Source organism: Odontomachus brunneus, unplaced genomic scaffold (genome assembly GCF_010583005.1).
Source record: "Odontomachus brunneus isolate Ranch 3 - 2012 unplaced genomic scaffold, Obru_v1 Obru_scaffold_018, whole genome shotgun sequence".
Classification (NCBI taxonomy): Eukaryota; Metazoa; Arthropoda; class Insecta; order Hymenoptera; family Formicidae; genus Odontomachus; species Odontomachus brunneus.
In genome coordinates, this window is record NW_022639468.1 from 1,549,750 (window position 1) to 1,577,326 (window position 27,577).

General features: G+C 46.7%; 2 protein-coding genes across 6 annotated transcripts in view; both read left to right on the top strand.

Moving 5' to 3' along the window:
- Positions 1 to 12,576, top strand: part of LOC116841815 — a 21,974-nt gene extending 9,398 nt beyond the window's left edge. The window contains exon 2 of the mRNA XM_032810208.1: positions 12,508 to 12,576. Within this exon, the coding sequence (XP_032666099.1) occupies positions 12,508 to 12,511 (4 nt within the window). The 3' untranslated portion in view covers positions 12,512 to 12,576. The remainder of the gene's footprint in view (positions 1 to 12,507) is intronic.
- Positions 1 to 27,577, top strand: part of LOC116841812 (protein dachsous) — a 428,326-nt gene that overhangs the window by 185,440 nt on the left and 215,309 nt on the right. The gene's annotated exons all lie outside the window — the stretch shown is intronic.

Sequence of the window (27,577 nt, forward strand, 5' to 3'; positions counted from 1 at the left end):
ATATATATATATATATATATATATATATATATATATATATATATATATATTACATGAGATTTTTTTATTATACATCGTGTCATCCAACTGACACAAACAAAATAGAATGTATATACTTGGCCTATAAAAGTCTGTCGTCAAATTTGTTTGGCGACATTTTTGTTAATTATTAGTGACCAATGTTATGTATAAATTACTGGTTTCAGTCGATTGTTAACCCTCTTCGATAACATTGAAAATTATTATATAAAATCAAATTTAAAACCGATAATTTAACATTTAACCAAAGTACTCAAGCGGCTTTCGCGGCGTGAATAACAGTATCTGGAGATCCATTGATGTAGATACCTGAGAAGGAAATTTAGATGGATTCCCAGGTACTGTTACTCACGTTGAAGACCATTTAGGTGCTTTTATAGTATTAAATTACACAAAATTCGACGATACACCAAAAAAGAATTTAACTAAAATTATAGTTATTTTTGGCTCCAACCATATTTTTTAGTTGTTCTAATATAAAATGGAAACATGTATATAAAGTTATTATCGCTAACATTCTAGTAAAATTTAATGAAAAAAATGAATTTTTTATTATAATTTATAGTAACTACTTCTTTATGTGATTATAGTTACGAATATCAAACATTCTTTTCACAGTGCACGCAAAAAAAGCATTAGCTTCCAGAGCTAAAAAATAGCTGTGGCAGATAAAATATGTCACTGAAATAGGGACAGCTAATGTTGATACTACCGAAGCTAAATTTATTATTCGCTGTTTAAACTTAGGTGCTACAGCGAGAAATATTAGCTGCTAGAAACAAATGACTGTAACAAATGATTGTAGCTGTGCGGTAAACTTCTTTAATATGTGCATACGATAAGAAATTTAGGAATAACTGCCATTTTCTTAGCTATTTGAAATAATGTGCATTTTTAATGTCACTTAATATATTTGTATTTCATAGCGAATGCATTTTAACTGTCATAACCAATTCTTAGCAGTGACAGCTAAACGATTAGCCTTTTGATTAAGTCTGAATCAGCTACCGCGGTTTAACTGATATTACTAAGTCATTTTTTTGCGTGTGTGAACTCTATGTGTCAGCCAGGTGTATTTCTATATATATAAAACTTAATAAACTATTTTGTAGTTATTGCAACTAAAGCCGAATAGTTACGAGTAGTTGCGTAGTTGCCACCACAGTATCTTTTTCTCCATGACTTTCTTTTTCAATCGCAACCAGGAACAACAGTATCATTCCTTTCCCTTTCGCGGTTCGTAATTCTATCGTTATGACGATGCACGCGGCATCATCATCATCATCATAATCGTCATCATCCTCATCATCATTATCATCATCATAATCATTGTGCTTATCCTCTCGTCGATCCTGCTGTTTAGGATCTCTATCGAAAACATTGCAGGAAGTGGATTCTACCGGCATACCAGAACGATGCTATCTCGCTCGTTAATTAAACGGCGATATAATAATTAATAACGCTCAGCGGAGTGGAATCTTCTCGCGGAGGAACCGCGGGAAAACATCGCTCTAGAGTGCGGATTACATCGGCAATATCTCCCATCTGAGATGCTACGTGTCGGACGTTGCAAAATGTATATAGTTACGTCAACGTATCTATATATATATATATATATATCGAAGTTAACTGACAACATCGGCGTACCTCGTTGAATATCGACAAGCGGCTAACTCGAAGCATAGCCGAGAAATTTTACGGAACGTGACGGATGCTCGCGATGTTGCGCGAGATTACACTCGCACACATCGGCCGGCCGGTATATATGCCGTAATTACGCAATAATACGAAGCTCTGTAGAGATTCGCGCCGTCTCGCCAGAGTCGCGGGACCGAGGAACAGCCCAAGCCGGCTCTACGAGCCGGGCTATTCGTATGTGCTTCAATATCTGATTCGCCGGCTTATTATACAGATCGCTCCAGTTGCACCTGGTCTCACCCGGTACGCAGATACTCGCGTCCGATAACTAGCAATGCGATAGGTGTAATTAATACCCGAGGCGCGGAAAATAAAGGAATAGCGCGAGTGATTTATATCGGCGTAGATGTTGGGGGAAGCCAGGCTGGCGCGAAAAATGCGCCTTCGGTGGGACGCGGGCGGTGGTTAGTAATTGTTTTCCGACGTGTGATAGCAGCGAATCGGGGAGGAAGCGCGGCATTTAATTTGTCAATGACCTAACGGGAAACCGCGGACTCGGTTATTACCCGTATAGAGAATTCCATGGGATCTAATTGCGATCCCCAGTCCGACCCCCCAAAATAATTACGGCTTCTGGCTAGAAGTATAATATTTCAAACGTGCCATTCTAAGTCGTCCAAAGTTTTCCCAATCATTTCTCTGGCCTTCATTTTATACTGGGGTTGAGAGAGAGAATCACATATATCGACGTTCCGAATGATTTCATTATTTAATAAAATACTCGACGTATTTTAGAAATATTTAGTTTTTTTTTCTGCGTATTGAATAGTTGATATAAAAAGAGGATTTCTTATTTGCCATAAAACCATCACGACGTTACCGATTGGAAAAGGCTCGAGTTTCCACAACTCTTATAATACTTTTGTTTCGATTCTAAACAGAGAATCCATGTTTGGGATAAGAATAGGATTCCTAATTGGGGAGTATTGTAGAGTGGGATAAACAATTTTGGAACAACTTTGAGCACTCTAATCGGGATTCGTGCTGTATCTGAGAAAGTTCAGAGAAATTTCGACACAGGTGAACGTACACGAACGGCGGTGAGTCGTACAAACGAGCGCGTGCGAAATTCCGCAAAACGCTATTGAACCCGATCGGTTCGAAGGCGCAAATGAAATAAATTAGCGGCCTCATTCAAGGCCGGCTTCGAGAATCCCCCACTGCCCTCTCGCCCCAACTCCCCCGTTCCCCGGCATCATTGCGCGTCGGTCGTCGTGTCTCTCAACGACGAGGATCGCCGAAGGTAAACGTGACGGGAAAGGGAAGGCAAAGAGAGGGCAAAGAGAGACTCATGCGATCGTACCGTGGATGAGAGTGCGAGGCTTAACCAGCCCGATCTAACCAGCAACTAGTAATTACTCGTAATAAATCATTATTCCATCATTATTGTTTAATTATAATCAAAATCGCGACTTGAATATTGATTAAACCGCTCATGCTGCACGTCCGTGGAGGAGGTGGAAGAGGAGGAGGGACCCGCGGCCGCGGTTCTTCCTGCTTCTTCCACGTTCGCGGAGAGGAATCATTAATTTGCCAAGGGCGGCCGGTCTCATAGTACAAGCGCGCGCGTCCCCCTTGCGCTATTCCGGGACTACCGTTCGTGGGTGAACGATCCTCGCGGTCGCAACGTAGTGTACACGTACGCGATGGGAACTGGCAGCGCGTCGGGAGAAGACATCCCTCCCCGTGATCGCCGACAAGAGATGGGAGTTACTAGTAATCGAGTCGGCGCTGCAGTGTTAGAATTATCGTCGCCAACCGGTACCGAGGAGGTGACTCGTCGCCGCTCTTCGAAGTAAAAATTCGCAAGTCGTACCCGAACCCGAACCCGAGGAGAGAGAGAGAGAGAGAGAGAGAGAGAGAGAGAATTCGCTAAAGTATCCGCCGTCACGTGACCGGCGTTCGCCGAAGCCGCGGAGTATCAATCATGAGAGACGTCCGAGAACGGTCTTCCCTCACGTCCCGCCCGGTCCGGTTCGTAGGATAAGAGCGAGCAGGAGCAGTGAGGAAGTGTCTTCTCTCGTTGCCGTGCAGAAGCCGAGGGGGCCGGCAGAAGAGATATTCCCGTGCACGCGAAGAAAGAGAGCAGAGGGAGGAGGACCGAGTTATCGACGAGGAAGCCGACGGGGCGACGGGTGAGAGGGGAGCAAGGGGAGAGAAGGAGAGGCGCGTATAGATCCAATCAAGTATAGCCGCTCATAATTCTCTGTTGTAATTATTGCAGAGTCTCGGAGGGCTGCGTTCAGGCCAAAGCGATCCTCTTATTTTATTGATTAAATTGCTATTACGTTATATACGCAAGGCGCAGCGAGCTCTTTCGCTCTATCTCTCGCTCCTTCTCTCCTTTCCCCTATCGGGCTCAAGCCGTCACGTGTATATGCAACGTGCACACGTATTACATACACCGCGGTGATGCCGCCGCCGCGCGGCTGATGCACGACGGCGAGGAACAGAGAACTCGGATGGTTGGCGCGAAGGCGAGGGGGGAAATTCTCATAGAGCAGCGGGAAGGAGGAACCACAGATAAATATGTCAGAACGACTCGAATCCCGATCCTCTAGCGAGAGAAACTCGTGTAAGGGATAACCCCGCGAGGTTCCGCGGATAACCTCGCTCCGCAAGGGAGAGAGACGGGCAGGTGAGGCGGCAGGGTGGCGGCGGGCTGTGGTGGGTATTAATCGTTCTCACCTCGAAGAAGGAGTGCTTTCGCGCTTGGATTCCTCATCAGGGCCAACGCCTTTAGCATCTATCTTCCACCAGTTCCATCTCGTTTCCTTGTAAGGACAACGGACTGGCTTCGACAGCGAAAAAAATAGCGTCACAGGAGATACCGCAGAAATTCGATATCTCGGTCTCTCGCGGTCTATAATTATTCCGTCTTCCGCAGCCCAACTGCAAATTGCCCTCTCTCGCACACTCCGTTTCTATCAGATTTTTCGTCCTTGTCTCTCGGCTCGACCGGCCGTAGAGTTCTCGAGCGCGATGCAAAACACGTAATCCGATATGTCCTACTAGCGCAGAGATAGAGTCACTTGCTCGCGGCCTCTAGACGACGCTCCCCCTCGGGCGCTACTTCTCTCGCTCTCGCTCTTATTCGCGAGACGGGACAAATCGACCTGGTGACAAGTTGTTCGTAAAAAGGCGCACGGCGTGTCCGTGAATGAAGCGACGCCAGGCCGGGCTTGTCGCGACGGCGAGAACGCCGCAATTCGCGATAACGTCCATCGCCCAGGCGGCGATCGATCTTGTGTTTTGATACTTTTCACGAGCGCTTCTCGCTTCTCGCTTGTCGTGGAAGCGCTCTCAATGTTGTCGTGCGAGAAATGTTGTATCGCAGTAACCGCGCACGGAGAAAAAATCGCGGGAATTAGCATACCCGAGCGGCAATTAGGAGTTCTATCATACAAGGAAAACGTAATGGAGCTGACGCGCACTCGCTCGTGAGCCAATGCGCTCGAGATTGCAATACACCCATGCAGAGGCTGCATTACGTTCGGTAGTCACTGTGAGAAGCACGCGCTCTTTTTGCCGCGCTTATGCGCTCTTAATTAAATCTTACTCACCCGCCATGTCCTTTCCGCGCGGTTCGTTAACGCTTATGTCTATAGCGAACGGAAAAGATATAACTGGCCGGGAATATATGCGTTTAGAGAACCCGTCATTTAATCGAATACTATCTTCCCGCGCTAATCTCCAGACAAACTGAAGGTGTACACATACACACACACACACACATACACATATATATATATAAAGTAAAAATTTTTCCCAGCAGCAGGCGAGACTCTGCGACGCGACGAGCGCACATTTCAATCTCGCGCGTCGGCCGCGCGCGCGCGATTGTCTTTATCTCTCATCTACATGCGGATGCCCAACGCACTAATTAGCGACGAAGGCTCGCTCGTTCACTCGCTCGCTCGCATATTCCGCGATCCTCCAGCCGACTGACCTTCCGCTCTCATACTAATCGGCGACAGTTCACACCGCCGATGATCAGAGAGCGGCCTTCGCGTGATCAACCACTTCGCAACCGGACGAACTGGCCCCGTCGCTGACGAGATCGAGTATCCCTTGGTGTGCACACCTCAGTGCATAGAGGTGTACAATCGGAAAAATAGCGTGTAGCGCTCGTTCGCGAGCGCTGCAAACCGCAGGCTCGTATCCCCGAGGAGGCCCCCTTACGTTTCCCTTACGCGCGATAATGACACGGGGCGGTGCCGCGCCGGTGTCGTAAAGTATCGCCGCGCGAAATTTATGGGGGTAAGGTGGATGCATCTCTCTCTCTCTCTCTCTCTCTCTCTCTCTCTCTCTCTCTCTCTTGCCTTCTACTCGCGAACGCGACTGCCTCGCCGTTCTCGTCTACGATGGACGCACCTACAACAACCTGGTAGGTGCGCGTGACGGGGCTCCAGCTAGGTGATCGTCCTCGTCGGCTGCGCTCGCGGAGAATGCCGCGCGAGAGGCCAATGACCTATTGTCGTCGGTGTCGTCGTTGACGTCGTCGTGGCCGACGACAACGTTGGCGCTGATGCGCGATCGCTGAATCGGATTTCATGTTCCATTGTTCGTTATGAGCGAGTACACCGTATTGATTTACGGCCGTGCCGGCTCGCGGCGTCGCGTCGTATCGTTCGCCTCCGACTTAGAGACACTCGAGTTAAGTTCTGGTCGAGACGACACGCGACATGTGCCTCCTCGTTTTATACTCATTGAATTAACGCCAAGGACTGTGCTCCCTTTGTCTTTGGCGCGTTATATATATATATATATATATATGCACCGGCGCGGTCTAATTATTGTATAATTATTTGTCCATGTGTATTATTTGCGCCGTGTCTGTATCGAGCCTTTCGCGATTCAAACGATGGCACCTTGGCATTCCTTGGTTTGACTGAGACGTCATGAGCGTAACATCATACATGGAATCACGAGACTTATGTACACGTGTCTTTCGAAAGGAAATGTGAATATCGGCAGTGAGCACTCGCTACTGCTACATGGCAATCAAGTCGTTGTAACATCATAAGGACATACATTACGCGTTTTCTCGCTGTGCGGCGAAAGAATTCCCCGGTACTTAAGACGGATATTCTCATTCAGTCCGCGCTGCGAGGAGGACGAGGTCTCTCGGCACTCCTCCTCTTCGGCTATTCCCTCGACTCTCATCCCGTCGATCGGCGGGATCGGTTGTGCTCATGGAGAGGGGCGGGGGGAGAAGGGGAGAAGGATGGGTGAGCCTTTCGCGTGGCAGATGAAACGAACGCTCGCGCGTACACCATCGTACACGCGAAAAACTCCTTTCCACGTGCAAGGACGAAAGGGACGCGAAGAGGAGAGAGCGGCACGGCGGCAGGAAGGAAAGAGGGATGGCCGAACGTTATCGAGCAAAAACGGCGCAATTTCTGCGCCGGGTGGACGTCCGGGTCGGTGGCCGGAGGAGAGGTACGGATAATACGATCGGCCTCCTTATTTTCATGGAAGAATTTACCCACGATCAACACCGAAAATGGAGAACAACTTAAGAAGGAGGGGGGCCAGCCCTCATAAATGACGTTGGGTGCTCCACATAATAACGTCGATACGAGCGTGCGCGGGCGCGCTCTGCTCATAATTCGGGAGGACGAAAACAAGAGAGTAGATGGAGCAGGAGAGCGAGGGGTGGAGATGCACGACTCGAGCGCGGGACACAGGTGGCGAAGGGGGTGCGCAGGGAGAGCAGCGGGGGCCGGAGGAGGCACGGTGGACCAGCGGGAGGACGCACACACGTGCGCGATCGAAGGGCCCCGTCCCGTATAATATGCCCGCGTCTGTATACCGATCGGAGGCCCGGGCTAATCAGACGGACATAATTGATCTCACTTGTGATCTTGAGATTCGAAAGATCACGGACGGAGAGAGGCTCGAACCAATAATTATTGTTAATATCGGCCGCCCCTTGCCCCACCACTTGCCGCCGCGGTCTTGGCTCTCTCCCTCGTCCTGGCCAGCTATATATCCCTCTAGCCGGCGACCGTACGGGGCCAGCAACTTCAGCCTCCGCTCTACCTTTCCACCCTTCTTCTCACTTGGTCCCTCTCTTCCTATGTGTGTCTTCCTTTCCTCCCTTCACCCCCTATCCCGCTCCGTGTGCGCCCCCTCTCCCCCTCCCTCCTACCACGTTCTCTCTTTCCAACCTCGGGTATCTCCCGCCGGTGCGCCGGCCGTTCTCTCTGTCCAGAGCTTTTATTTATATTAATTTCGCGGGCTTTTTGCTTTTCGGTGGTTTCGGGGCCCCGCTGAAGCGGAGGAAATATAAAATAATAATGATAATAATGAGCCATTTTGCGCGTAATAATACGGTGGGAGCCGGGATACGCCGTGGAAGCCGCGCGATCCGCCGGGCTAATAACGTCGGACGCCAAGGCTCGGCTATATCGCGCGGCGCAGCACGGACCCACGTAGTTCCCTCCGTCCGCTTTCTGCTTTTTCTCTCTCTCTCTCTCTCTCTCTCTCTCTCTCTTTCTCTCCTTCCCTCTCTCCCTCTCCCCTTTCCCCTATCTTTTTCTGTTAAGTAGCATTTCCTTCTTTTATCTCTGTCCGTCTCCGGTCCGCCGGTACCCCGGCGTTTGCAGAATTCTTGTCGATACGCTTCGCGTTTTCTTTTTCTCGTTGGAGTCTCGCCAAAATTGCATTCGCTGACATTTCTCAGTAGTGGTTACGAGACGCGATTGTTGCGACACATCTCATGGAAAATTGAACACTATAGCGTATGTCACGTTCCGGTCTCTGCCAACAGCAAGCCCGCTTTTCGACGTTTCGCGGTCAGTCACTATAAATCGCGCATCCCGATTTCCCAGGTTCATAGTGGTAACGTGACAAGCGTGGCGGAAACGTGATCGTACAAACGATCAGCGGCTGGGGCGTAGATCAATGTGAGGACCGTCGATGTATAAAGCTTGTACGAACACTCCACCTCCCGCCGAGCGGACGACGCGGTCTCTAAAGATTTTATGGCGTGGAATGGGATTTGGGTACACTTAGCGGTCATAAAGCGGTGCGAAGGTGCAAAGAGCCGTCCACGGCCACCCCCTATTCGGCCCGCGCCGGCACCTTTTATCCCAAAGGAAGCCGCGTTAAGGGATATCGAAGTTTTCTTAAAACCGGCGTTTCGCCCTGTTACCGCCGGCGATGAGAAACGCTTCTGTGCGCCGTCATCGACTTGTTCCGTGTTGTTCGCGATTGCCTACCTTGTACCCAAGTGCATAAAGCGCTTGTTCGAAAAAATGTCTCGCTCAAAACGAAACACACGTCGAAAATGTCGCGGCTCTTGCCATCTCCTGAACGCTAATTGATACAATGACAAAAATACACGTCACTGTCGAATAATGTTAGAATGAAATATCTCCTTCGATTTTATTTTCTGCGGTTGCCAATTTGCCAACATTATCAACACGGTAAAGACTGACGTGCCTCCGCGCAATTTTCTGCACTAAATTCCCAGATTTTTCCGATTTCGCCGATTCGGAGTGTGAAATAAACGTCGCCTGTTACGCGTGTCGGAAGAGTCCCAGTTTACACGGCCGAGCCACGACTCCCTTCGGCGCGGATCGCATCGGTAACGCCGTCGTAAACCATCCCGCAAGTTCATTTGGCCTGTCTGGCGAATGCTCGTATTTACCAGATACGGGATCTCATGCACGAAACAATAAACGAATCCTCGGCATTGATCTGGCACGGCCGAGCGAGGCCGACGCGCCGCGAAAAGAAGGATACGAAGGCAACGAGTGGAACAAGAAGAAGAAGAAGAAGAAGAAGCAACAGCAGCAGCAGCAACAGAGAAAGAAGAGGAGAGAAGAAGAAGGAGGAGAAGGAGGTCTGGTCGAAGGTTACGACGTTCTCGGTCTTGTTCGGCTCTTCGACGTAGGGCGCGAGAGAGTGCCTTGTACCTCACACCCAATCAACTTAGATCCGCGGTTCCAGATAAGGTTCTCTACCTATCCCTCCCCCCTGCTGCCATTGAACGGCGCGCACCAAACGTACCTACACATACACACACGCTGTGTCTCAGCATCGCGGCGGCGGCGGTTAACCAGCAATGGTACTCGCGGGGGCGGCCTGCGAATACTAAGTCACCGGGCGCAAAATACACCGAGGGTCTCCCCACCGGCGGCGCCCCATCGTGTCCTTCGTCCTCCTCGCACTCCCCCTTCGCCGCGCGTCCCACGATCGACCCCTTTCTTCTGCACGGCGTGCATGCACCCGGGTAACGAGCTTTCATTAGCGACGCTGTAGGCTAATGAGCCGTGTTAGAGCCGCTCCGCGGACGGCCCCGTGCGCTGGAAGCCGACGTTCCAACTCCGCCGTCGTCGTCGCTGTTCCCGCTGCTGCCGATGGCTAGTTTAAGGCGTGTCTGCACGGCCCGCTTTCGTCGGACATCGTCCCGGATGGGTCCCAGCCGAGGGAGAGAAAAGGAAAGCGCGCGAACCGCGAATGTCGATTATCCTCATTCGGAGAACGAAAGCAATCGCATATTCTCTACTCGCTCATATCGCTCGCGACATCGTCGTTACGCGATGAAGCCATTAGCTCGCGGCGTTATTTCGTTCCCATTCGTTTTCTCCCCTGCAGAAACGTCTCCGTTCCAACGCGACGCAACCGCGATCGTCGAGAGGTCACAAATCGCGCGGCACACGGACGTCGATGATGTTAAATTGAATTGAATTCAGAGGAGGGAACCGCGCGCGACACCCTCTCCCCCTGCGCCCACCGACTGCCCTGTAACGGGCCCACCGGCGTGTATGCGCGCACACGTAACGAACAGCAGCCGATGGAAACAGAGTCCGCGTTTGGCGCACGAGGCCGAGAAAGAGACGCCGTGCGGAGGGGGAGTCGGTGGACGTTTTATGGCGTATATGCGACATGAGCAGGGATATTGAAAAGTTTGATTGCCCGCCGGTTTAATTCGCCGCGTATTCGAACCCCGTGGCAACGAAACGGGACCTCCTGCACCCCCGGGCCCTACCCTGTCTCGGTCCCCGTCGCCGGGCCATTGCCGTTCCTCGCACCTCTCCTCGTGCCCACGACGGACTCTCGTGGAAATTGATTTTGCGGTCGTACCTCGCTCGATCCTGAGAACCGCACGCTGGATCCGAATGATATTCGAGAGCCTCACACCGCGGGAGGACCGGCCGGAGACTCGCGCCGGACTTATTAACCCTTCAATAGGCGCGTGCGTTCTTTACTTTGGACCTCTGGTTTACCAATGCGGAAAGATATATTTTGCCAAGATGTATATTATTTTCGAAAATACGTATGATATAAACAATAGACTATGCATCGCAAAAAACAATGCATCTTTGGTTATAATCAGAATATTGAGTGTTAATCGCTGAAAATTTTCCTTCATTAAAATAATTTTAATAATTATATCTATGTATAATATAATCTACATATAATAATATTATATATAATAATAATATATCTATATAATAATAATCTTAATAATTCTTTTTTTTAAATAATCGGCAAATCAATAGTCTAGATTAAAAAATCGACATGTGCAAGATTACAAGTAATTGCTTTGTTCGATGAAATTAATTATTAATCAAGCTTTGATTATACATTTGTTAATACAGTGAGAGAAAAAATATGTAAAGATTGGAGATATTTATTTGATGTACTTTAACATATATATTTACTTGTACCAATGTACTATATATATATTTTTTTACATTGAGGAAGAATTTATTTTAAATGAGAAAATATAGATTTTCCCGAAACCGTTGCTTTTCACGAAAGCAATTGTTTATTCTGTTCAAACAAAAGGATTTAATGATTTGAGAAGTAAATATGTGTTACTAGTAGTTACCTGAATGAATATTGTTCATTTTTCAGATATTTTTTCTCTCAATGTCACCAAATTATTTGTGATTACACATGTGACGACTGATTAGTTTTGATTATTCATCTGCTGATTATTTTAGTCAAAGAAAATCTCAATCGACGAATGCCCAACACTGCTGGTAACAGTCAGTATTATAGTCTTCAAATTATGTTGAGTGTAGATCAAGTTTCTAACGGAGGTTTGAAGGAGTAATCGCGCAAATACAGCGAGTCGCCGAATATAGGAAACCCCTTCCCGACATTGGTTTGTTTGATCAAAACGAAGAAGAAAGCACTAAAAACTGGAAAATTTACATTTCCTAAACGAATCACGATGGAAATAGCATTCGGGAAACGCGTCGGGATTATTTCACGTGGCCATCGGGCCGATATTTATTACATTGCGATATTCCGCGACGCGGTAACTCAGGTAGGAAATGCTCGCGCATGTACGGTTATTGGATAGAGACGGTGGTCGCGTAACGGCCGTGCTAAGAGCTTTAGCACCCGTCGTATGGGATCGTATTTATTACCCAGTCCGCTCGCTCTCCGTCGAGTCCGACGTCGAATCCCTCGTCTCCTTTTATTTTCCGACCGATCGCTTCTTGCCGCGCGATGGCGCAAGACATTACATCGCCCGTCATCACCGAGATAACGCCGTGGAAAGTATCGAAATGATCGGCGTATAATATTTCCGTGCCCCGCGGGAAATCGTCGTTGTCAAACGACTACGACGACAACGATGACGACGCGAGCGGGCGAGCAACGATTGGCGAACGATTGGCGATCGTTAAAGCCATCTTCATTAGGCCGACGCGCAAGGCGATCGCACGCGCTTAATCTCTCTTTATCCCCGTGTATCTCATATGAAACTCTCCCACTAATCGTGTCGTTTCTTCTGTTTTACAGGTAAGTGACGACACCACGCAAGAGGAGACTGCGACGGCTAGTGCGGGCCAATACCAGACGAGAAATAACAGAAACAAGCGAGCGATTAGCATGGAATCGCGAGATAAGGCGGAGTGCGCGATCCCGTCGTGCGCCGAGCTCCGAGGTAGTTCTCCATGCGGAGGAGCGTTGGTATTTATGTTAATTACTGTCAACGTTAATTAGTGCCAGTTCCGTCGCAGCACCGGTCCCTCCGTCGCGAGCGGTGTGAGCGGTGGAAAGGGAGAGGCAAAGGGTCCTCGACGACTCGCGGGTAGGGACGAAGGGGGAGGAAAGAGGACTCGCGGAAAGATGGGGATCGAGAGTCGATTCCTAGCAACGCTCGTTCCTCGAGGTAGAGCCACCTGCCACCGACCACGTCTGCCACGAACGATCGGCTTTCGTTTCTGCGTTTCATCCAGTATTCAAATCTTCACACGAGCACGGGCGTGTTCGATCCAAACGTACGCGACAATAGATATTTTTTCTCTCAGTGTAGTAAAATTGAAAAAGATATATGAAAAAGAGAATAAGAGATATATAAAAAAGAGAAACTATATAATACATTCTCTCCGTACACTATAAACAAACATTTGCCATAAAGTCTCATAGGAAAGAGGAAAATATCATCACCCAATAGACAGATGTGCTTATGTCACTTTAATATAAAATTATATAATTGTTTTTTGATCAAATTCTGATTAAGATTTTCTTCCGATTTTAATAAATGTATGCCCCAAGAGGTTAAGAAAGATTGAACTCAATCTTCCATGAAAAGCAGGCGCGGTACAACGCGGACAGGATGCGTTGATTGAGAACGAGTGTTAAACGTACGAGGAAATCACGGCGGTGTCACGCGACGATTTTAGCGGCTTTCGCAAAAAAAAGGCGTCGTTAGCGCGGAGTTGTGGGAAATGGGAGGAACGTTAACGAACGGATGCGTACCACCGGAGATTGGTGGTTCGGGTCGTCGTCCAACGCGTGTACGCCATTCATTAATTTTTCGGGCCGATTCCTCTCGCACGAGATATTCCGGGTCGTCGTGCAGTTTTCTTTTAACGTGTCTCGTAATTTTAATTCTCCGAATTGAAAATCGTTTTAGTACATTTTTCAAGTCCCGCGCGTGTTGTGAGCTTCCAATTCACTTTTACCAACTGTTCCGCAATAGAACGAGTTACATCTCCATCGTTATTTCTTCATTTTCCTCGTGGTGGTTATAGAAGTAAAAGATACGATTGGAGATTTGGAGTCTTAATGACGCTGACGTAAATAGTCGGCGAGAAAAGCACAAAAGCATAAATTTAGCATTGAAAAGAGATGGATAAAATGGATGTTAAACGACCACCAGGATCGACTCACGTAACGACGCAGAAATCAATGGCGATCACCGAAATCGATGGGAACAACCACGACCATTACGTCGTAACGGCAAAGAAATCACCGCGATAATTATCATTTAATTACCCACATCCCGTTCCTGGCGCATATTCCTCTCTCTTTCTCTCTCTCTTTCGAAAAGAGACAGAAGAAAAAGTGGTAGCTCCGTGGGTCTACTACGAAAGTAGTCCGACAGGTTCAACGAGGAAATTAAACGTTTGGAATATTTTTGTATCTATTTATCCCCCTCTCACTCATTCTCTCCACATTTATTATATTGGGCACAATTTCCACGCGGCGGACGTCGTTGATCTATCAGCGAGAAGCATCTTCGTTTGAAATTAATTTTAGATAAACGTCCAATAAAGTATGTGCGATTTCGCGTGGCGTAGGTTACGCTCTTCCCGATTATCGAGCAATAATCGACGGATATTTCTTTCAATTCTTAATATCCCGTTTTGTGATTTGTTGCACAGAATACACCGTCGGTTATCATTATTATTTACATATTCAGGATTCCATGATCCACCGCATCTGCGTACGTTTCACGTTTCCTCATATGACATACGCATAATACGTATTAAAATACTCGGCGACAAGCAAAAAATAATCCCGCTATCCTTCCTGCTCGCTCGGTTCCTCGCATTCTCAGCTTTCGAGAGAGACACAGAGAGATAGAGAGAAAGAGAGACACAGAGAGAAAGATAGATAGATAGATGAAGAGAGAAAGAGAGAGACAAAGAGAAAGAGCGCGCGATGCTTGTGGGACACCCCGTATGCGCACGTAGTTACTCGTTACCACGTGGTACGTGACACGTCTGTGAGATAGAGCCGTATTCGAAGGAATCCCGTTCGTCCGCGGGCTAACACGAGAGAGACAGCCGTCCCCTGTCGCGCCCTTCGTCCCCCTTGGTGAGGCGCGCGGGTGTGCGCGCGTACATCGTCGCCGTCGCTGCGACGATGCAGGAGCATCCTCTTGGAGGCGGCGGGTGCGATGACTTTCCTGCCTCGGGGGCTACTTACCGAGCGAATGGCGAGTGGCGAGCGGAGAAATCGCTGCTGGTACCGGACGTTACGCCCGCGGGCAAGCGCGGAGATCTACACGCACGTAGTACGTACCTACGTACGCGATATAGGTACAGTGGAAGTCCACGAGACAGCTAGATAGGGAGGGAGTTAGGGAACCATGGCGGACAGTTTATGATGCGGCACGACTTGAACACTCAAACGCGCCGCGCGTCTTCTCCTCGTTCTTCTCCCCCTCCCCTGCTCGTCCGCGCGATGCCCGGTGACTATCTGCGTCCGTACGTTTGCTTGCGTTACCGTACAGGACCATGGGGACGGGTGAAAGGAACGAACAAGTCTAGGAAATCTGCCGGCGAAAAGAGCCCGCCGCGGACAGTTCGATGGAACTCACGACGCGGCCGCGGATATATCTCCCGATTCGCCGCCACCGCGGAAATCTCTTCTCTTCGGCGGCGGCGGACCGAGAGAGAGAGAGAGAGAGAGAGAGAGAGAGAGAGAGAGAGAGAGAGAGAGAGTCGGAGAAGTAGTCGCGATCCCCACGCTTAAATTCGTCGTATTGTTCGGGGCCTCAGCCTAGACGCACTGAGATACGCGCGACTGCCTCTGTGGGAAAGTGCCTGCGTGGCTTCAGCGCCGGAGATTTAAACGCTCCGAGACCGATTGTGGACTAGTCGCGAGACGAGCGGGGAGCGTCGTCCTTTCATTTCCGCGAGGTAAGGTGGCTACGAGGAGGAAGAACGTGTCGCGTGGCAAAAAGGAAGCGCGAGAGGAATATCGCGGCAGCGACGGCTAATAATGAAAAAAGGATGGCGAAGAATTTGTCGAAACGATATGCGTGACGGACAAGAGGAGAACGCGGCCTGGACATCAAAATACTGATAGACTGTGGTAATCGCGCGCCATAAATTTTGTCAATTAGCTCGGCAGGACGTTAAACGGGGACACTAATTAATCGAAACACTCATTAAGGCCGCGGACCACGGATACAGGTGTTCCGACACCGTCCGGCGATTCGTTACGCGGAAGCAGCGGAGCTCGGCTTAGCGCGCATATTTGTAAATCCGAGGAATTAACTGACAGAACTTATTACCGCCTTATCCCGTGCGCGTCCTTTATCGCCCGGTTACCCGCCTATCTCATTAAAGCGGCGATGTGAGCGTGTACCGTGCGTGTTCCGAACGGCATGCCGGACAGAAATCATCGATTTGGTATCTCCGTGGAAGTTAATGTTACGGTAGCGGTGTACCGTTAGCCGCGCTGGGGGATAACGCGTCTAACGCGTCCGAGGAAAAGAATCGATCGCGGTTTTAATAGCGGACGCTAAGTCGTACGAATACAACGGCAGATCGTTATAACAGTAAGTAGCGTGACTGTTGCGCGCGAAGCGGCATGGCCGGTTTTCCGCGTCAACCCTTTCCAATGCAGCAGCCGCCACCGACGACGACGACGGCAGCGTCTATCGAAGGCAAGAGCGAGGACGAGAGGGCGAGATAAATTACGCGGAGATTGCTAACTAAATTAGCACCGCCCCGAGAGATATTTATATGGAATCGGATATATGGCGTTCGGCCGAGCGAGCCACTGTGCGAGGAGCCGCAATCTATTTCGCGACCGATTTATGACGTCTCACTTATATGGCGCGCCGTCGAAATGCCCGAACGGTAATTACCAGATCGCGGTTTTAAGCCGCGTTTCGGGGAACGCGTGTTATCCGCACAGATCGATCTATTAACCCTTCGCGTATATGCAATAATATTTTTGGGGCGCACAATGCAATTTGGGTCTGTCGAGCAACTTTCAACTATCATAACTTCGTTGTAAGTCAATATTTTTCAAGGATATATACTGAGAGAAAAACGGTTGATCTGAACAAAATTATGATTACTTTTGGCCCCAACCAAATGTTTTACAGTAAAAGTAAGTAGTAGTAACAATCATATGAGATTATCATCACTAACTTTATAGTAGAATTTGATAAAATAATAGTTTTCATGACCATAATTTATAGTAGTTATTTTTCTGCGTGATTAGAGTTACAGATATCTAACTTTTTTTCTCAGTATAAGAAAGCCTCTTTAGTTATAAGATGGTACCGCAATAAAATCAAAATCTGTAAAAAATTGCTTTGCAATTTTAAAATAAATGCAAAGATTGTTCAAGTTGGTGAAACCAAAAATCGTTTGGCTCTCACAGACTTAACATTTTACATGAGTGATTAATTCATACATATAGTACAATCTGGATCTATCAAACCCAAGTACAATTTTGAACTATTATAATAACTTCTAAAAATCGATATTCTTCGACACATTTGTTTCTAGAGATACAGAAAAGTCTCAGCCATAGGATAGTAGCACGATAAGATTAAAGTCTGCAAACAGATTCGCGCCATTTTGAAATCTTTTCCGGACCCTTTATGAAAGTTGGTGAGAAATCGAATATTTGTTCAGGTTTCATAGACTTAACATTGTTCGCGAAGATTCAACACTACGACGTTCCCTCTGGGGTTTTCCAAGGTGCACAATAAAATTACTATTTCGTCCGCACAGTTTCTTTGTCTTTCGTTTTTTTTTCTTCTTTCCGCCGCGTCTCACTCGGATATTTCGCGCGTTTCCTCCGTGAGCGTCCCGCTCGAAAAAGAAGAAAAATTCGAGAGATACAAAAGGCAGATTCCCCGCAATTAATTATCACGATCGGCTTGGGCGCGGGTCGGAAAGTATCCGATTACGGGATATACATGCGAGAGGGAAGAAACGAGAGGAAGAGGAGGAGGAGGAGGTGGACGTATCCACCTTTTGCCACGGTCCCGTGGAGCTCAAATAAATTCGTCGTTTCGTTGTAGCGCGGACAGCAGTACCGGCCAGCTCGGATTTACGAAGTTCGGCGATTCAACGCGGCGCACCACTGCGACGGACGGTGATGCATTGCGCGGATGAGTTTACCGTGGCCATGCGATAGGGCAGCGGCTGAGTAAAAATATTATCGTTCACATAGACAATTCTATCGAGCATAAGAAAGACCCTCGTGAGAGGTCTCCCCCGCATCGACACCGTCCTCGAGAAACTTCAGAATGATGAATTTTTGAATTAATTTACTTCCTCCCTATCCTTTCTCAGTTAATCAACTGTGATGTGCGTATTATATGACAATTCAGAACCGAGTCGACGTTTCACGTTAATTCTGCAAGTACCGTCGATATGCGAAAGTAGAGAGTCTCGAGATATAACGCTATTTACAGACCTATTTTGTTCTACTTATATAATTATTTATTGCCATATTCTAGATTTCGTAATTCGGAGGACTTATCTATGGATTACTTAATTTTTAATAATTTGCAGTCTTTTAAAAGATAATGTATGACTACTTCCGTTAAAAATCAATGCGAATTTGCGGCATACACTACATTATAAGATGTGAGCGTTGAATTGTTCACTCACCATTACGCGTTCACATCCACCGACGTCCAGCCAGGGTGGTCTCATGACGACCAGGCATGTTCATTGATGGAACACGTGCCGTTTCATATCCTGCAGTCTCCATTCCGCGTTGTACTACGTTGATTGCGCGCAATTTGCAATTGCGCCGCGACGCGATCTATATTTTTATTTAAACGGCGATAATTGTATTTATTAACGGACGTCTCGACGATATTAATAGTTTCGATTTGCTCAGAAAAAAATCGATAAAGTCAATTACTGAAAAATTGAATCGAAACTGAAACGTGCAGACTGGTTTATGGTCGCCGCCTTCGGTCAATTCGTACCGTTTTGACTCACAGCGCGCATCGCGTGTAAAAGTCGATGATGAAAGATATCAGTCGAAATCTCCAAGCAATAATCGCGGCGCAAATGTATATGTCAATAATCGCTAATTAAAAACCGGTTGCGAAAACTATTAAGGAGACACGGACAAAGAATAGCGTAAGATTTTCACGCATGATCGCTTCGAAATATTCTGTCGAAGCTTACTTCCGCGATGTTTCGTCGAGTTGGATCTAACGAAGCCCGCCTTTATTTACAAAAGATAATCGCGATGTAAGAATACGTACAAATCAATGACCGTCGTGATCGCGAAATCCAAATCCACGCGAGCGAGGTAAACCTCCAGCTCAGCGTGCGGCTCATTATTGAGAAGCGCATTATATATTACTCAAAATAATTAAGGGACTGTATTGCATGAATAATAGTAAAAAATAAATTTTATGAAATTCTATGAATAAAAAATAAATGTTATGTGTACTTTAAAGTAAAGTAAAAAGAAGAACAGTTAAAGTGTTACACCGCGCGACATAAATATCTTTACTAAATATTACTAAACTTGAGAGAACTATTCTTGGACTTTTCAAATTCACCGTGTAATATATCTGATGAAGCGATCCCCTAACTTTCGAGCAATATATTTTGTTCCACAGCACAAATTACACACAAAAGTCCAATAAGCAAAAATCTACAAGTAATTCGCATTGATTCCAACGATACTCAAAAGTCCCGCTATTTATAAAACCCATCACCTAAAATATTTCTTTGTTTCTCACTCACCAAAACGACTTGCAGTCAAGGCCGGCCAAGTTTCGCTCCAAATCTGGAACAAAATAGAGATTTGCTGATTAGATTGTTGACCTCGGTTTAATCAAAAGATGCGGGTGAGTAGAAGTAGATTAACTCTCTGCGATTGTCATTCAGCTCGTACTGATAATTATATCTCAGCTTTAGATCGCAAAGAGTTCAAAGGGCGAGTACAAAGGAAACTTACTTTCTAACAGACCCCGCTTGGCCCGAACCGGATCCTCCGGTGCAGCATGCACGTTTACCGGAACTACCTCCTTCGCAATTTGGCCACAAGATCTCTCAGATCTGAAAAAAAATATAATTTTCTGGTTAGTAATTAGCGATAAAAAGGTTGTCCAGTTCCAACGACTTGAGTATGCAGGAATAATTTGCACAGAGACATCACAAGAACATGAGGCGCGATTTATTTTTTCTTTTTTAAACACTGTGAAAACTGATATGTTAAATTTAACACATTTCATGTGTCCCAAATCATCCACTCTCATTTATGTGTAAATTTAACACAAAACAAATGTGTTAAAAAGTAACACGCATAATATGGAAAAAATTAACACAAGAATTTAACACTTGAACACTGTTAGGAATCACACAGATTGTGTTAAATTGATATATTTAATATGTCAGACATAGATTACGTCAATGTTTAACATTTTTATTTCATCAAAACCATAGATTAATACTTCTTTCAAATTTTAAAGTAACGTTTTTAGTTAATTTAACATTATGCATATGTCAATTTAACACAAACTGTGATTTCTGACGGTATTCAAATGTTAAATTCTTGTGTTAATTTTTTAAATATTATACGTGTTACTTTTTACCACATTTGTTTTGTATTAAATTTACATATAAATGAGAGTGGATAATTTTGACACAAGAAATTTTAAATTTAACACCTCAGTTTTTACAGTGTAGTAAAAATGGAATAAGATGATCACTTTTGAAATATTAGCATGCCACCATAGCTTGATATAATGCCAGCACTATAATCGCGTTCGCGCGCGACGAGTTTCAACTAATCCTCATACACATACTTTTTAATAAATATAATAATAGGGGAATATTTCGCGACGTCGTCCGATGTGTTCACCAGCGTGTCAAAGACTGTTATGATCTCGAGTTCAAAGCCTACCTACGTGTGTTGTTGTTCCGAAAGTCACGTGATTCTCAAAATGACAACACGCTTGCGTACACAAAAGTACAGTCAAGAAAGATTAAACACCGAAATAGAAAGTTCGAAAGAATTTGTAAGATTTCTTACGTAAAAACAAAGTATTAAAGAAATTTTTCGGTCAATAAGAGCCGCGCAGGTTGACAATTAGGATCAATCAATTTTTATATTGCGAGAAAGCATATAAAAAATAATGTCGACGCGCGGAATACCGCACTTTACTGAGACATTTTCCCAGTTCTTTTAAAATTTTGACTCGAATATCGTCTGCGTGAAAAAAGGATCAGCTACAGAAATTAAAATATAGCTGTGGCAGTTAAGACATGTCATTGAAATAGGGACAGCTAATGTTATTATTAAATTCATTAGCTATTTGATCCGCGACGTTATAGTAAGAATTATTCGCTGTTAAATACACATATTTGTAATAAAACTGTGTTTTATATCTGTGAAGAACATAAGAATGATGTGTCGCATTATAAGTCCGAACCAAGATTTCCCAAGATGTCTTTCGCATTTACATAATTACACTATTTGATCCGTATTCTACAGAAAGACAATTTCACGTCTATCGAGAGCACGGTAATTGCTCCTTTCCAACGGTTTTTGTTTCAAGTGGCTACGACGTCTACGAGTGAAGTTATTGACATTTTTATGTCTTCGTTCTCCCTCTCTCTCGACTCTCGCCGGCGCTAATTCTTTATCGCACTATAATGTAGGTCACGACGCGACGCGTGAGCGTAAACAATAGCCACATTCCGCGAGACTATCGTGGAAAGTGATATCTCGCACCCCAGTCCGCGGCTCAGCGAGCATCGTCGCGCTTCGCCCACGTGTTCGTTATGACTACGCGGTCATTCACCTCGCTTTAGAAGAGGATAGCATGAAAACCAGCGTTACTTTCTCTCTCTCTCTTCCAGCCTCAGGGCCGTTAACTTCAAAAGACCTGCGGAAAACTCCCCCTACTTTGTGAAACTAGTCTTCTGTACGTGTTATGTTTCTGTATAATATTATATTTGCACCTACGCGCTACCAACATTTATATTATTATAACATTAAATATTAAAATTAAATAATAAAATAGAAAAAACGGCAACTCAGTTACATTAAATAGAACACTAGTTTCAATAAGAACTTTTCTGGAAATTAGGGAAAGTTCGGCAATTCTGATGAAGTTGACTATCCTGAGTCCAAGCGTCGCGCGAGACTTGATGAGCGATGGAACGCAGCTGGCGTGGCTCGCTATTTCCACACCGCAGCTTAGATAAGGATAGTCCTTGGCCATGTGTCTTGCCGCGGCCACATGGTCGCTCATCTCACTTTAAAAGAGGATAATACACAGGACTCCAATAATGAGTTCCATTGCCGGCTAAAGTATCTTGGCTTTGAGAAAAACCGGCAACACAGTCACATTAAACGCAACAGTAATAGTGCACAATATGCATTCACCGTGTATATTATACCGTTACATTTAACGTGGCTGAGTTGCTGATTCTTCTCCAAGTTAACAGTTATACAAAAATATATAGATATAATGCATCCAGCCAAGATATCCTAGCCAGAAGTGAAAAACATTAGAATCCTGTGTATGAAACATAGTGTGCCGTGGCGTGACAGTTCCATCTGGCGTTAACGTCGAGCCTAACGTCGATACCGCGACTTTAAACGGCTAGCACCAGACTCCGACAATTTGGGCGGAAGAGTGTTAAAAACGAGGCGCCTTCCCTATTGAGAAAAATAGAGAGAGAGAGAGAAAGAGAGAGAGAGAGAGAGAGAGAGAGAGATGAGAAGGGCCAGACAACTCGACGAAAGCGAACAAAAGCGCAAAACAAATGAGCGTAAATAACCGCCTACGCCCAGCCGCGACGCGTTCGACACCTTCCTGCGCGAGCGCGTCCTGGGCACCGGTGCCATTATTTCATTAATTAGTGTCACTCGCGCTTACCCGCGGACACACGAACACGAGAACTTCTGCGTACGGGCCGTGTTACCGCCACCCGCTTTGTTCACCTTCACCATAAACCGTGCGCCGTGAATTCCGTCTGCTCGACCTCCCCCTCGTCTCGAGACTCTCTCCCGCCGCACATCTGCCTTCTCTGTTCTTCCGGCGCGCTCGCAGCCACCCGTCCTCTCACCTCGTTCCGCGAGACCGTTTCCTTCTCCTTGTCCTTCTCCTCCTCCTCCCCCTCTTCTCGCATCGTTCGCGGTCGTTTCGTCTATCGATACGGTCGCGCCGGCAGATTGCGTCGATAGGTACCGACGCGGATATTAGACTTAGAACGTGACGACGGTGTACTGAGAGTCCAGTTACCGACTCGATAGCCGCATAAGATTCCTAGTTTGCACGACTCAGGCCGTTGTTCCATTTCAGTAATATTTTAATGCGCTCACCGCGCGCCAAGCCCCACGTCGGGGAGGGAGCCCTTTCGGGCTTGAACGTGTCGTGTACAAGCGAGTTGCGTCCGCATCCTCCCATCGTGTTCGCGTTCTTACAATTGGTTCTTTTCAGCTGCACTGCTACACTGGTGCAATAAGTTAAGATAAGATATAATATATTTGTTTCGCTCTAATTTATTGCACCAGTGCAGCAATACAGCTGAAAAGAACAGACCTATTGTTAGTGCGAGACGGTTCTGCGAATATCAGATTCAAATGTCGAGTACGAAATTTAAATGTCGAGCACGACTATAAAATTTTATTGATTTTTATTCAATGAATTTATTATCACAAAGAAACATCGTCTGTGTGCGATTTTTAAATGTTCCACACGAAACTTTGAATCACGCGGAAAACTTAGGCGCGTTAAGCGGGAATATAATCGGTGCAGCGTGTCGAGGCCGACGTAGCACAACGGCCTTGGACTACTATTAGAGTAAACACGCTCCGCAAGTTACGGTACATTGTGCGTAAATCGCGAAGGGGAGATCCGCGCTGCAGCAGCAGCGGCGGCGGCGGCGGCGGCGGGGGTGGCGTCGAAATTCGACGACAAACAAAAACCACCAATTACGCGTGTTATTACCGGTTATACGCCTGACTTATTCATGCGTGTGCTTCGGGGGACGCGGGGGCACGATGTATACCGCCTGATTTCCTGTCGGGCCAACAGCGAGCGTGTCAGCCGCTTACCGACAGGATTTAATAACAGGTGCTGCGACTACAGTGTGCAAATTTATAAGTCGGCCGTACTATCGCGGCCGATTATCCTTTCTATACCTACGTATTAATGAAGTATTTCTGCCGGCAATTATCGGTTACGGCACCGCAATTACGGCCGAGCGGCAACTTCTGCCTGACGTTAAAGGGCGGTATACCGGGTAAAACCCAGAAGTACGGCATCTGCCGGCGACATTTCTCACGAGGATCGCGAAACTCTCCTCGCGGATTACTTTGGCTGAGACTACCTTGAAGACGCTCGGGGCGCAGACTCGCTCGCGACGGGTCACGTCGCCGTGGGTCAATCTGTCCCGCGCCAAAAGACCAGGGTGGTTATACGCACGCTCTAATTAAAATATCGGTTTTCGTTGTAATTCCGACTGCTCGCTTTATTGCTCGAACCCGGTAGCGCCTGCGACCTTTGCGCCGAGTGTTTTTCACCAACGGCTCATTTGACCGTAATCGATTCTCCCGTAACAGGCGTCGTACACGCACCCACCACGCATCGCCGGCGAACGACTTAATGCGCATCGCCTCGTACGACAGCAGTCAAATCGATTTCCGCTTATTGAGCCGCGCTCTCGCCTCGCATATCATTATTGCGCGCGCCGAGCTCACGTAGCCGCGCGCTTTTACGGTCCTGAATCGTGCAAATATGCGTATGAGTGTATATGAGGGGTCGTTAAGCCGTACTCGAGAGAAAAGGTCAACTAAGGCTCCGATTTATAGGCGAAGGAATTCGATAGGTGTGTGCGCGCACATGACGGCGCCGAGGAACGAAGCGCTACGCGAAAATCTTTAAATCTACCGTCCGCGCGAGACGAGCGCGTGTTGCCGTTGATTCGCTCAACGGAGGCCTCCTCTAAAGGTCGATCTCTCCTTCTTCTTCTTCGTCTTTTTAATATCGGCGCGTGATTTGGCGCGAAGGCTAGCGATGATCGATACCATCTTTTCATTTGTAGCGACAACGAGGGAGAGCAACAACGCCTCTCGATCCGGCATACGCAGAAGTGTGCGCGTTTGTTTTAATAGTCGCCGCAACGCGCACTCTGCCGCGTTATCGAGAAGTGAAATGTAATCGCGCGGTATGAGCGTGTATCGCGTACGACCACGAGCGCGACGGCAATATAAACACACACCGTACGGCTGTAACAGGGCTACGGAGTGCGGGGGTTGCGGGGTTTCGCGGAGCTGCGCGCGACCCGACGTAGTACAACTTCGCTCTCTGTGAGTCGATCGGTAACCGGCTGCACTTCGTAACGTAACACTTCTGTCGGCTGGCCGCGGGGCAGCAGGCCTCCTTTCATTACGATTCGTTGTGGTTTTCATCTTGCGCGACGTACTTTTACGTTTTGACGCCTAACCACACCGCGGCGACTCACTCGCGCGCGCGACGACCCCCGTATCGATCCCCGTCAATTGTTCCTTCTTATCAGGTTGCTACAAAACATTTGTCACTCTTTTATTAGCCCTTCATTAGACGTGTGTGTAATTCGGGTGTAATTCGAAGGCCATGTGTCATTACAATCAAAGATACATAGTTTTTTGTGCTGAATATATATTTTGACAAATATTCGCATCTGCGGTAGTAGATAAGGTGCTTAAAGTAATAGTCGCATACGCTTCCCAAAGAGTTAAATTCGCGTGCGAAATGTGTATATTAAAATTCTGTTACACACAACTTATTTTAACCGAAGTTTAACTCGTCAAATATCTGTCCAAACAAGTATGATCAACAAAGTAAGTTGTGGAACTGGAGCTAAGAGAAAAATATACTGAGAGACAAAATATCTAAAAAATGCGAAATATCTTATTAAATGGGTACTAATATGTATCATATTTAATATACATATAATATACATATTCTAATATACATATTCTTGCATTGAGCAGAAATTTCTTAAAAATGAGAAAATATATATTTTCCTAAAATCGTTGCTTTCCATGAAAGTAATTTATTTTACTTAAACAAAAGGATATAGATTTAAGCAAATACGTTATTAGTACCTACCGAATAAGTTGCTATCGCATTTTTTTATTTTTTTTCTCAGTATAGGAACGTCTTTTTTGATGTCTAAAAAATACTGAGTCGATAGTGTCGATTTTATTTATAAAAATGGTTAATCCTTGGAAACTGGATAATTTCGTTTTTGTGCTTCATTTTGCCAAACCTATTCATACTAACTTGATAATTATTACAGAATAATTAGTAATTGTGTCATTAATAGTAAAATTAAGCGATTAACATCGATTCAATGTTATCCTAGGTTTGATCACGTACTGTTTCAAATGACTGCAAAATTGGGGGATCGAAGAAATGAGATTGAAATATGGTTGCCAGCGGGATGACACATCGGGCGATTATGTGCGCGCGGGCGCTCGATAAAAGTTAAAAACGATCCACCCATCGTGACACGAAGCGACCGATCTACGACGCTGCAATTTACATTCGACTTTGAGTCGACTTTGAGTCGCGCGATAAGGCCGGGATTCGGGCCGCGCGTCGGATCTTCGCCGGATCGCTCGCCACCCATTAATCAGTCGAGAAAAATGACAATTGCGCCGGGGATTATCTAGAGGCCGCGAATTTATCAACGCGCGCGCGGAATCTAGTCGGTTCGTCGTTCGACTCTTGGCGATGCTGGAGAAAAAGAAAAAGACAGAGAGAAACGAGCGAGAGATATCGCACTGTTCATTAATAAGGCAATAAATTTGGGAGGTTTACTACTTATCTCAGTAATAATATCTCGCGTAAGGACACGCACGGTCAAGATGTATGATAGCTATACGTTTAACCGGCTGAAATTACACGATCGAACTTTGTTCGATTCGCCCGTAAACACCGCGACGGCGATCGGGATTTACGATTCAGGAAGTGCCCTAATCCTAACGCGGTCGACGCGAATTCGCCAGCTCTCGTGCCGACTCCTTGCCATGCGAGAGAGATATCGGAAAAAAGACCGCTCGCCACAAGTCTTTAACCCGGCTCTCAGACTAATGCGCGCCGAGGGACAACCCGAGATTGAATCACGCTCGTTATCTTGGCCTGAATGAAAAAAACCCCTCGTTTCGAAATTACGAGCGTTCGAGAGCGAGAGAGAGCGCGAAGGAGAAGATGAGCAGGCGAGTGCGCCTCATTCCTTCCATCCGATGGATAAGGAGAGCGACAGAAGAAGAGCGAGAAAAAGAGATGGAGAAAGAGAGAGAGAGAAAGATAGTGCTTTATACTTTCACGCCTTAACGCGATCGTTCGGGAGTTAATTACCGAGCTCGGTCATCGCACGCCGCGGCCGCTCGCTTGACCGTACCTCTGCCCTTCGGGGTGAATTTCGTGTGTGCACGCACGCAGTATCTCGCACGCGGGGCCCTTCGAGAAATGGAACGGGGGGGGAGGGAGAGGGGGCATCATTGCCGGAGCGGTCTCTTCCCGCGAAATCACGGAGCGAATTCGCTCGAATCGTTCCACGCGCCCGCGTGTTATCACCGTCGTAAAATCCGCTATTACGGAGATTTCCTCGGCGTCGGAATGCCCAATGTTAAATATAGAGTCATTATGTACTAGCCGATCTAATCTATAAGGATGACATTCATAAAAAGCGATTAAAACCAACAATTTATAAAGACGCCTATAAAAGGTCGATTACAATAAAGTATATATAATATATTTGTACGACTTTACGTCGCTCACTCGCTCATTTTCGCGAAAGCGCGCGCGCGTAAGAGAGAGAGAGAGAGAGAGAGAGAGAGAGAGAGAGAG